This window comes from Typopeltis vanoorti, chromosome 10 (assembly GCF_054136105.1).
Source record: "Typopeltis vanoorti isolate ZY-2024b chromosome 10, IOZ_Tvanoo_1.0, whole genome shotgun sequence".
Lineage (NCBI taxonomy): Eukaryota > Metazoa > Arthropoda > Arachnida > Uropygi > Thelyphonidae > Typopeltis > Typopeltis vanoorti.
In genome coordinates this window covers 101,361,870-101,374,802 of record NC_143558.1, presented here as the reverse complement: position 1 = coordinate 101,374,802, position 12,933 = coordinate 101,361,870, and the positions used below count along the sequence as shown (strand labels likewise).

Here is a 12,933-nt window from a genome sequence, read left to right as displayed (position 1 = left end):
TTCAAATTTGTCTGCCTCACTTCATCCCAAGCATGCTCAATGTTTTGTATGGCATTATAAATGCTATACGATTTATAAAAATCTTTGAGGGTTAAGTTCCTGTCTTTTTCAGTTGCCCTGAAAGCCATAGCAAATGTCCTGTGGAGGTAGTAGGCCTTAAAGGAAGCAATAATACCCTGGTCCATAGGCTGCAAAAGGGCTGTGGTGTTTGGTGGAAGGTAAACCACCTTAATATTAGGGTGAAAGTCATCCAAGTGGGCAGGGTGACCAGGGGTATTGTCTAGCACTAACAATGCCTTAAAGGGCAGACCCTTAGCTGTACAGTACCTCTGAACTTCTGGCACAAAATGGTTGGTAAACCAGTCCTCGAAGATTTGAAGTGTCACCCATGCCTTCTTATTGGACCTCCAGATGACAGGCAGTTGACCCTTCCAAACGCCCTTTAGTGCCCTTGGATTTTCAGCCTGATAGACCAACAAGGGCTTCAGTTTTAAGTCGCCAGCAGCATTAGCCCCAAGAAGCAAAGTCAGTCTCTCCTTACAGCTTTATGGCCTGGTGCTGCCTTCTCCTCGTTGGCGATATAGATACGATTAGGCATGCATTTCCAAAATAGGCCTGTCTCGTCCATATTAAACACTTGTTGAGCACTGTACCCCCCCCCCTTCCTTATTATCTCAGCCAACCACTCAGGAAACTCACCAGCAGCTTAACCTTGCACCTTAAGGTTATGTAAATTGCCTCAAGCCTTAAACTGCATAAAGCAACCTTTACTAGCATTAAACTCTTCACCTGCACTCGTTTCCCCCCCCCCCCCCTCTCTCACTTTTCAATGCCTCAAATAATCTTTTCGCCTTTTCTTGAATTAACATGAGGCTAATTGGGATACGGCGTTGATTTGATGCTGGTCTTCCAGCCAAAGAACAAGAAGCCTTTCCATCTCAATCATGAGCCTACCACGTTTTTTCGTAATGACAGTTGATTTCATGGTTGCCAATCCTTTCACGTGTTCAAGGATGCCAACTTTATCCCTGATAATAGTCCCTACTGTGGTATGACTTAAGTTCAATGCGTGATCGATGTTCATTGGCGTTTCTGCCTTTTAATAATGTCTAATTTCACTTCTAATGTAACGGCTTTCCCTTTTCCACACTGCCATCGGAAGAGTCTGTCTTACATTTGGGAGCCATATTGAATGGTAAAAGTCACAAAAAAACACAAACACAAAAGTGAGAGAGCGGATGTAAACAAAGCACGTGGTACCCAAAGAGTGTATGCTGGGACCCAAGCAACGCCACCTCTCCCAAACAAATGCTGCATGACGGCATATCCTTCCGCCGCGCTCACAAACAAGTTCGCCCATGACGTTTGAATTTTACGTCATGCTGCTTCAAGTTGAAATTTAGTTTTTAAATTATTTATGGGATTACCGCCGTAAAGTCGAAACAATGCATGTCGAGGACGCCCCCTATCAGGGGCAAATATTCTGGGATTGCTAGGTGTGCGGTGCTCATCCACTGGAAGCAATATCACTAATATATTTTTGCATTTATTCCTGTTAAAGACCCCTAATTTTTTCCAGACTTCACGTGATTTCTAAACGTAAACACAATATACTAATGCTTCATGAAGGGGACACTTTTTGATGCATAAAAATCGCATCACATTCACATTAATAGCCTTTTTTTTGCATTCAAAACATATACACCTTTGAAAAGATGCACAGATGGTGCTTCTGTGCATCTTTTCTTAGCATTCTTAGTAGTTTTAAACTGCTCAGAAGGTGAGGCAGGGTGAGCTCTGAGACAGTAGCACCTAGAGGCTGTGATTGGTTATTGTGTCAACCAATCCAATTGAAGGTTGTCATTTGCCATGTGTTGCTGTTTTTGTTTTCTGAGTTTCATCTGTTTTGATTGCATGAAGGTGAACTGACATGGTAGGCAAGTTTTTATATATAATATAGACAAGTTTTTAATATATAATTTTTGATAAATTCATAACTTTTTTGTCCATATTTACAATGGGAAACAGTATTGTAGTCGAAGGAGGTAAGCCTTTCCCTCCTCTTCCAAATTTTACTTTGAGTAATTCAAATATACCAACCAAATATAGCATTCTCCTTCATTATTGTTTTCCAATATACAGTATCTTAAAATAAACACATTGTCCCCAACTCTGTGCAGATTTGGCTACAATTAATTGATAAATGAAAGTATTCAAAGTTATCCTACAGTTAATCGCATTAGACCAATTAAGATGAGCACTGATATGCCATACACTCTTAAAACTTCTTACATTGATAAAAATGCAATCATATGGTCAAACTGACGTGAATTTTATTGCATGGGTTGCATAAACCACAACCAACCGAAATGAGCACATGACACACTGATATATTAATATATATATATATGTGTGCGTGTGTATATGTGTGTTATTGTGTAAAGTAGTGTAACAGATCATAACCATAACTGAATAAAAGAAAATTCTTTTATTCAGTAATGATTGCTTAAAAAATGAAAAAGAAAAATAAATGAACTGTTATGTATATATGATATATTTATGATGTCCATCATAAATGTGAATATTATCATTATTATTAACACCAGATCTCCATTGATTCAAAAGGCTCATCATGGGAGGTAACATTGTTACACACAATGCCCATCAAACCATGCTTTAAACTCAGTCAGTGTATTTGCATTCACCACAGTGTCAAGCAGTTCATTCCACTCATCAACTACTCTCCATGCAAAGAACTTGCTCCGTATGCCCATGCTCACACTCTCCTTATACAGCTTCCAGGGATATCCCTTTGTTCTATTCCTTTCCCCCATTCTCTGAATTGTTTCTTCCACATTAACCCAGTAACAGCCTTTTAGCAGCTTCAATATCTCAATCATATTCCCTCCCTTACTCCTTGCAAACTGCATTCTCTCAATCTGTCTTCATATCTACATAACAAAGACCAGTTACTACCTTAGTCAATCTTCTCTGCACCTTTTTTTAATATATCCTCATCACCATGAAAACCAAGGGACCAAATCTGTGAACAATAACCCTTTCATGGCCTTATACAATAGAATCAGAACCTTCCTATTTTTGACATTAAGGTCCTCTGCATCATTGCCATAATCTGATGTGATAACTTCACAACTTGTGGTGCAATGTGACCATTCATCAAAGTCTTCCTGTAAGGCCACATCTGCTTGATTCCTCCAGTTATGCATCATGTTAAACAGTTGTATAACACCAGTTAAACCCATCTCAATATAATTAATATACAAATTAAATAACAGTGGACCCCTGTGGTACACCGCTAGTGACTTTCCTCTTCCATGATGCTGTAACCTGATACACAACTTGCTGTTCCTAACTGAGAGGCAGTTTCTTATCCGACTCACTAATGTATCATTCGATTCCATCTGCTTCAGTTTGACACATCACAAGTTGGTAGCTAATCTATCAAAAGCCTTTGCAAAATCTAACTATATCACTATATATGCATCTCCCTTCTGCAATACATTCGTCACCTTGTTATAGTATATAAGCACACCTATGGTGACAAGCACAAAGAATATTACTATTATCAACCCACTTTATCTCACCAACCTCTTCATTACCTTAACTACAACCACCAGCTTCTTGAAGTGGAATTTTCTATTTGAGAAGCTAATTTTCATCCATTCCAGCTAATAATCTTATACAAATTTCTGTTAACATAATTGGCAATTTTGGAAAAATATGCATATGATTTACATTTATTTAATTTAGAGTTGATAATTTATGGTCCCTTATGTATTAAATCAACCAGAATTTATGAATTATGTAGGGTTATTTTATTATTTATTTATTAGAATGCCCATGGAGATGATCATTCCAGACAATGTGTGGAGAAACAGATGCCAAAGAAAGTAAAAAAGCGGAAAAAAATTCATACAGAAGATGGGGTAATTACTTTTTATGAAGACTTAGATTGCATTAAACATTTGTTTTTAACAATTTTAATAAATTTTTAACAAAAGTTTCAAGGATTTTTGGTTTTGGTTGTGACAACAAAAATATCCTGAATGAATTTTATATACTTTTCAGTTACAAATTACACTGTGTACAAAGTCAGAAATTCTGAAAATATTCAGAATTTTCAGATTTTAGAACCTTTTGAAAACATTATTTTACTGCCTTGTTAGTTGCATATACCATATCGGCTTAAATATCATTGTAATAACTAAAACTTTATTTAGAGAAATAGGAAATGAAATGCATATAATTCCTGTATCCAACAAGTTATGTCATTACAAATAAGTATAATTTTATTGACCACAATATTATAAAGGCTTTCTTATTAATTATCTGGAGTACAAGAAGCACTATGTACAGTGAACTCATATGAACCGAAGGAATTTATTATAAGTAAAAGGTGAATTTCTCTCATGGAAATTTGACCAGGACTTTCCGTTAATTTGTTAAAATGAATGAGTTCACCAATACAATTTTTCAATCAATTAGTTCAGTTTGCTGCAATTTATTTGTAATTAATCTTCCCCATAGTGTAGTTCTTAAAAGCAGTGAATTGTATGTGAAGAAATTTGTAGAAAATGCAAAGTTTATTTTGGCCAAGACAAAGGAAGTTTCGGCATCATCAACATGCTCATTCTTCACTTTGTTATGCTCTTCTTCATTAGTTCAAGTAATTCATTTAATTGAAAAGAATTATACTTAGAAACATTGATTGACATAAAATATAATTTATCTTTTGACATCATTCTCATTTTAGAAACTATTTGAATTGAATGTTATTGTATATATACACAGAGACATACAGTTGACCCTTGAAGAATGTGGGGGTTAGTCCCCCCCCAACGTTGTTTGAAAATCGACATATAACTTTTGACTCCGCCAAACACTTAACTACTAAGCATGCTGTTGACCAGCTTTTTTCCAACTTACTGATAACATAAACATTCAATGAATACATATTTTGTATTGTTATATTCTTGCTTTCCTTTCTAGTTTTTATATGTTATTTGTTTTTACTCTTAATTGTTACATTTATTGAATATCCCTATTACTTAACATAAATTCTTGCGTTTGCTTTCTCCCTTTTTGTTCTATGGCCACTACTAAAATTGCTCGTGTGTGCTAAACTTGGTAGACAAAGAAATTGCCCCCCCCCCCCCCCCCCCAGATAGGGCCAGATTTCTTTGATACAGATCTGGAATTAATTCCGTGTCAGAATTTGAAAAAATTTGTTTGTTAAAGCTGCACCATCCAAATTCTTAGACAAGAGAATTTTCGTTGTCAGGGAGTTAACACTCAGAATGAGACACACTATTCGATGACCAAGCAATTAAATTTTCCAATTACAAAAACCTTGTATATTTTTACTCTTACTGCAGTAGTAGCTATCCCCAACTTTTAACTTGCACTGGTTCTATTTTTATGAGTGGTGCATTGAGTTCACAGATCAGGCAATTTGTTAGGTACAAAAAAGAAAGGTTTATTCATTACTCTAATATGATATACAAATATGAAGATCACTTAACAAAACTGAATCTCCCCTTCTTCTTCTTCTGCAGCTTCTCCCACTTAAGTGGGGTCACTGTTGATGATGAGTCTCCTTCACATCCTCCTGTCTTGGGCTGTCACCACATCCAAGTCCTTCATCCTCAAGTCCTCTTCTACCAGCTCCCTCCATCTCTTCTTTGGCCGCCTATGCTTCCTCCTTCCTTGCACATCCATCTGCATGACCATTTTCCCACATATTCATCCTCCCTCCTCATCACATGACCAAACCATCTCGCCTACTGTCCTATAGATTTTGCCTTTCAGATTGATCGGCAATTTCTAATTTTTCTAATTTTCTAACATCATCCTATTCAACTAACATTCTTGTACAAGCATTTATCTTATTCTAGATTCAAGAACTATCAGACTATAACATACTTTTGCAATTCAATACCACACTGTACATGAATTCTTACTCAGAGCTAAGACAATCTACTAGTTGATTAGATAGTAAAGTCCTGTTTCATTTTTTGTAAGTCTAATCACTGGGCATATCCGCACATTATTGCACACTAACTGTTTCTTGCATACAAAGGAATTGAAAAGTTTCTACATTACTGAGCATCAGGATCTCTCTTGCCTTTTCTCTCTATCTTCCAAAAAAAATTGAGACGGCTTGTTACCCTCCCTTACGGTCAGCTGTCTTCAAGTAGGACAACTAGTGATTACAATCACGAATCACCTTTTTCCAATGTGGGTTAAGCTGCTCTGCCAGGTTCGGGCCTTGTGGTTCCGCATGTTGATCGGTTTGCCCTGGCTTTTCCGCTGTACCGATGATTATGCCTGCACTGGATTGCTATCTGGCGGCATAGCTGCCACTGGACATCGTTCCTTTCGGCCGCTCTCACACACCTTCTCCTGGAATGATTGGAACAGGAATCCTGAACAAAAGAAAAGCCTAGAGTTGGCATCGCCAAGTTCTATATATATCCTTGCTGAGCTGTTCTCCCTACTATGTCCCTCTTTTCCTGCCGGCATCCAAAATTCTTGCACCTGGTACCATTATCTCCTCGTTGCGTTCTCCACTGCGCAACTTGGACCTCACGTATGTGACTGCCTGGGGTCATTTCTTTAAGCCGATTATCTCATTATATACTTAGATCTCTCTTTCTCATGTTAACATAACTTTCACAAAATTTCAACTCTTATCGGTTTTACAAGAATACTTAGCATTATATTACAATTAAATGACTCTCGTTATTTCTTATCAACCATTTCACTTATACCTATATACAAGCATTTTCTACGGGAATTTTTGTACCTGTTAAATCTGAATGAAATATTTTACAATATAATAAACCTTTCATTGAAGATTTAACAGTATTCTGTATATTCTGACAATAAAGTAAGTTAGAAAAGAAAATGTTATTACAGAAAATTATAAAGAAGTGAAAATACATTTACAGTGCTGTACAGTATTTATCGATACCATAAGTTTATATTGTCTGTTTACAAGATGAAATTATATGTCTGTCAGTACCTACATCAATATTGTCTTATATGATACAAAATACTGTAGATGTCATAGGTATTACTAACACTAGATATCGAAAAAGAAATCATTCCTGTTTATTTTCCGCAATGAATATTATTAAAGAACAAAAATAGATCGTGGCTGGAAGCCTTGAAGGTATAATGATTCATGCATTGATAATGAAGAAGCATCAATATGGTAGCCTAGTGCAGTGATTTTCAACCTTTCTCATAATATGGCACGCTAAAAATATATTCTTTTAATTTTTTTGATGATCTGGCAAAAAATAGGCATAATTTTGATTGATTTACACACACAAGATATTGATAATAGTAATTACTTATCCTTTTTGCTTCAAAAAAATTGAAGCTATATATTTGACATTTTGAGTAAGAAAACAATACTCAAAATTATTTTTAAAAATTTGTATTGATTTTTTCAAATGAATATTAAATGCATTAAATAATATACATACTTGCAGTTTATTTTAATGAGATATCTGAACTTAATGTTGTTTCAGAATGTCTTTTGAGCGAGGTCGAATTTTAGATAGGCATATTCATTAATAATCATCTTTAATAATATTCATTGTGGAAAAGCTTGATTTGCACAAATATGACGTGGAGAATGGAAGAAGTACTTCTATTGCTTTTTTGGTAATATTGGGGAATTCACTTATTAGAGATAACCAAAATGAAGTAGTATCTATTGTTGAATGTTTTAGTTTTAAACCTCCATCATTTCTTATATCTGTTAATTTGTCCTCCTCTGTAATCTTTAAATTTCCCAATTTGCACATGCTTAAGACAAATGGATCTCTTATCCAATTGAAGGATGATATATCAAGTGAGGAAAAATATTTTTCAATATTTGTATTTAGTAATCTTAAGGTTTGTAAAATTAGATCTATTAGATTTTCATTCAGTTTGCACTTTTTCATTAGTTCAAACATATTTACTGCATTTTCTTTTCTGATTCTTCCCAAAGTATTAGTTTTTCCTTGAATGCATTAGTTTTGTCAGTTTAGTGCAACCTTACTGCACTAAAGCTCGTTGCTAAGAAAATCTGATAAAACTCGTCCACAAGATAACCATCTCACTTCTGTATATATTAACAACTGCATGTAAGAAGCTCCCATTGAGGAGCATAGTGCTGCAAATAATTTCGATTGTAATGGCCTGGCTTTTATATAATTAATTGACAATTCTGATATCTCGTCTAGTACTTTTTTATGCTCAGGTACCAATGATTTTGATGCTAGTACTTCTCTGTGGAGAAAACAATGTGTAAAAATAATTCTAGAATTCTTATTTTGAAGCAGTGTAACAAATCCTTTTACATTTCCTGACATCAAGCGGGCATCATCTGTGCAAATACTGATGCAAGAATCCCAAGACAAGTTATGGCAATTAAAGTAATTATCAACACCATCAAAAATATCTTGGCCCTTCATTGTTTCCGGGAGTGGTCGACAAAATAAAAACTATTCTATAATATCTTCCTTATAAATAAATCTACTGAAGGCTAGAAATTGAGCTTTACCAGTTACATCAGTTGATTAGTCCAATTGAATAGTAAACATATCTGCTTCCTTAATGTGAGATACAACTTGCAACTCAACATCTTTGGCCAAATCTTGAATACGTCGATAAATGGTGTTATCTGACGAAGGACTTTTTAAAATCTCCTTTTCCTATTCCTTGCCAAACATGATATTGACAATTTTACAACATGCTGGCAGAATTACAGATTCTGCAATTATGTGAGATTTCATTTTTTAGCAACAATTTCTGCGATTGCATAACTGGCTTCTTGGGCTTTTTCAGACACAGTTACAAATTTAGTCCATCTTTTTGCTTGAATAGTTTTATCCGGTACGAGTCTTTTAAAATATTCAGCCAGCTTTTCCCTCAAGTGAGAATGTTTAGATTGTAAATGTTTTTTTTAATTTACTTGGAACCATAGTGTTGTGTGCTAATTTTTCGCCACAAACTACACATGTAGGACGTGGTGGATATTCTTGACTGGAAATAAAGCCAAATGACAAATAATTTTTGTCGTAATGGTGAACGTTAATTTTTAAGTTAGTTTTAGAAGAACCAGTACTATATATGGTATCAGCTGCTGATGTGCTTGGCAAAACTAGCTTCACTTTCTTCATTGTCTTCAGATTTTCGTTTTTTTTACAAATTTATCCATGTTAAAGGAATACTATTGAATAAAATTAACTGAATGAAAAAAAAAAAAAAAAAGAGAGAATTAAATGAAGTTATTTGTCACTTATCAAAAGATTAAAGCTAATTAACACACAATTTTAAACCGATTCACCAACCGTGAGTTTCGTAAAATATAAATAAGGGAGCTTCAGGTGTGGATGGAAGACTAGACACTAATAAATAAATGTGCAAGTTACGACATTTCTTTCAATTAATTTGTTTTCACAAATCTCGCAGCACACCAGTTAAAAATCGCTGGCCTAGTGCAATCAATGCAATTGCTTTACAGTGGTCTAGCCTATACTCTAATGATTAAAGCTAATTAACACACAATTTTAAACCGATTCACCAACCGTGAGTTTCGTAAAATATAAATAAGGGAGCTTCAGGTGTGGATGGAAGACTAGACACTAATAAATAAATGTGCAAGTTACGACATTTCTTTCAATTAATTTGTTTTCACAAATCTCGCAGCACACCAGTTAAAAATCGCTGGCCTAGTGCAATCAATGCAATTGCTTTACAGTGGTCTAGCCTATACTATAATGATTAAAGCTAATTAACACACAATTTTAAACCGATTCACCAACTGTGAGTTTTGTAAAATATAAATAAGGGAGCTTCAGGTGTGGATGGAAGACTAGACACTAATAAATAAATGTGCAAGTTACGACATTTCTTTCAATTAATTTGTTTTCACAAATCTCGCAGCACACCAGTTAAAAATCGCTGGCCTAGTGCAATCAATGCAATTGCTTTACAGTGGTCTAGCCTATACTATAATGATTAAAGCTAATTAACACACAATTTTAAACCGATTCACCAACTGTGAGTTTTGTAAAATATAAATAAGGGAGCTTCAGGTGTGGATGGAAGACTAGACACTAATAAATAAATGTGCAAGTTACGACATTTCTTTCAATTAATTTGTTTTCACAAATCTCGCAGCACACCAGTTAAAAATCGCTGGCCTAGTGCAATCAATGCAATTGCTTTACAGTGGTCTAGCCTATACTATAATGATTAAAGCTAATTAACACACAATTTTAAACCGATTCACCAACTGTGAGTTTTGTAAAATATAAATAAGGGAGCTTCAGGTGTGGATGGAAGACTAGACACTAATAAATAAATGTGCAAGTTACGACATTTCTTTCAATTAATTTGTTTTCACAAATCTCGCGGCACACCAGTTAAAAATCGCTGGCCTAGTACAATCAATACAATTGCTTTACAGTAGTCTAGCCTATACTCTAATGAATAGTTATAATGTTTTATGCTAATTAACTAACTAATAACAGTCATGATTTAATACTGCATCTTTACATTTCTCTTGATTGAATGGTGCCATGCCACGTATGGTCTGTAAGTGTTTGTGTGTGTAAGTTTTGATAAATTTTAAATTTTTTATAATAGTCAAGGGATATTACATCCCATATTGTTTCTCAGCTGAATATAGAAGCCTTTGGCTCTTCATATAATTAGTAATTTATTAGGAGACACCTTCTTAGCAATTCTCATAGAAGGGACGCAAGTTCTGTTTGCTACAAACTTGGTATTGACTAGGTCTATGTACTCACTGATAAGACCTCAATAAAGGTTGAAACCGGTCTGAGTAGTGACCTTCTCTCATAATGTAGAACAGTAATACAGCTCTTAGGAGCTAAGTTCCTAAGAGCTGTATTACTGTTTCTTTACAAGACCTCACTTGGATCTCCAGTCTTAAACTACTGTAACTGATGTATGATTTATGTACTATGATGAGGCATGATTTAGGATTTTAGGCTCAACTTTGGTTTTCAAGTTTAAGAATCAATTCTCTGGCTCTTGATCACTTGTTGCAGTGGGAGGATATTGTATTATTGCAGATGTCTACAAGGTTTAGTTTATTTCGATTTACTAGTTTTTGATTTCATTTTGGTTGCTTTTAATAAAATCAAGTGACTTTATCTTAAAATCAAGCTTAAAATCAAGCTGGTCAAGAAGTTTAGATTTTATGTGCGATATTCAATTCTATTCACAATGAAAAATTCCATATTTAGAAAGAAAAAAATTATCTGGCAGTTTATATATATTTTAAACTTATAATTTAATAACAGAAGTAAAATCTAAATGTAAAACAAGGGATAGTTGCATCTGTGTGTATGTGTGTAAAAATTTCATATTTAGAAAGAAAAAATTATCTGGCAGTTTATATATATTTTAAACTTATAATTTAAAAACAAACAAACAAAAAAAAAATTTGGAACTTGTTAGAAAGCTAGTTGTAAAAAAAAAGTACTAATAACAAGAAAAATTGCTGTAAATAGAAAAATCTAAATGTAAAACAAGGGATAGTTGCATCTGTGTATGTGTTCTTCCACATTCATTAATTCAGTCTTCATTTATTTCATGTTTCAGTCCAATGCTGGCTGGGAGGAATTTTATGATTACATTTTCCCAACTGATGAAGCAGCTCAACCACATATCAAACTTCTGGAGCTTGCAAAGAAGTGGAAAAAAAATAAAGAAGAAACTGAAAACAGAGATTCCCAGGACAGTGAAGACCACGTGTTGCCAATACTCTAATTTTCTTAGTTTCTCTTGTAAATAATTATCTGTCTAGGCTGTATCAAATAGACAAATCTGTCTAAAAACTGACCACTCATACCCTTAATTATTTTAGATCGACACTAATTCCAAACAGCTATTATTTACATCATCTGACACTGAATACCAAAGTTACCACTAAATTCTGTTAAAGAGTTTTACTTTTGAACAGATGAATAAGAAATAAACATTCAAATACCTGCCATTAAATTATATACTATATCATGAATCAAGCTTTATAAAGTGATTTTGTAATCACAATTCAGCCTACATTTAGATGTATCATTGTATACTTGTTCATGTTTGCTTTATTGTTAATCATGCCATGCAGTTTGTCATCTGTATTTATATCTCATGCATTTTTGTACAAAATACCTAATATATTTTCTTATGCCTGTTGTATAAATAGTCCTTATTCTTATTAGACAGTTGAATATCTTACCTTACCTACATGTGCATGCATACCCAAAGCTCACATGTTTTTAAACAGAAACAGTCATTACACAGATGATAATTTCATAATTATTGGCATGTGTATGCATGCACACACAGACAGACAGAGACGTTTATATACTATTTTTAATTGGCTGTAGTGAAAAAAGCTCAGATATACATAGTACAATTTTTTTTTAAAAATAACAGCTTCACAAATGTAAGTGTAAGCTAAAATAGAATTTATTCCTCCTATATATTTTGTTCTCTATGTCCATGAGCTTCATTCAGGGAGAAGGCAAAGGAACTGGTAACAAATTTAAAATCTGAATAAGAGTCATACAGCATGAATATAATATCACGTATCTCAGTAGTGTTACTGAGTTGTCAGTAAGCAGTTGAAGGAAATAGGAAGATGGTTTGATGTAAAATCAAGAGACCAGTTGTATGGTCAAGCAATACTTAGTCTTTATTTGAGTTGTAAGTCAGCAGTTAGAATTGAAGGAAGTACAGGAAGGTGGTTTAATGTTAAATCTGGTGTCAGACAAGGATGTACATTATCCCCCTCTGTTATTCATTATCTATTCTATGGATCACATTATGATGGAAAGTGATACTAAACCTGATATCAAATTTGGGATTGTTATTCTCAGCTCC

The 12,933-nt window shown here is 34.3% G+C and overlaps 1 protein-coding gene across 1 annotated transcript in view; it reads left to right on the top strand.

The window, feature by feature from the left end:
• crn (pre-mRNA splicing factor crn) overlaps positions 1–12,244 on the top strand; it is a 300,399-nt gene extending 288,155 nt beyond the window's left edge. Inside the window, exons 14-15 of the mRNA XM_090398753.1 lie at positions 3,855–3,947; positions 11,656–12,244. Of these exons, the coding sequence (XP_090254879.1) occupies positions 3,855–3,947; positions 11,656–11,823 (261 nt within the window). The 3' untranslated portion in view covers positions 11,824–12,244. The remainder of the gene's footprint in view (positions 1–3,854; positions 3,948–11,655) is intronic.
• The last annotated feature ends 689 nt before the right edge of the window (positions 12,245–12,933 follow it).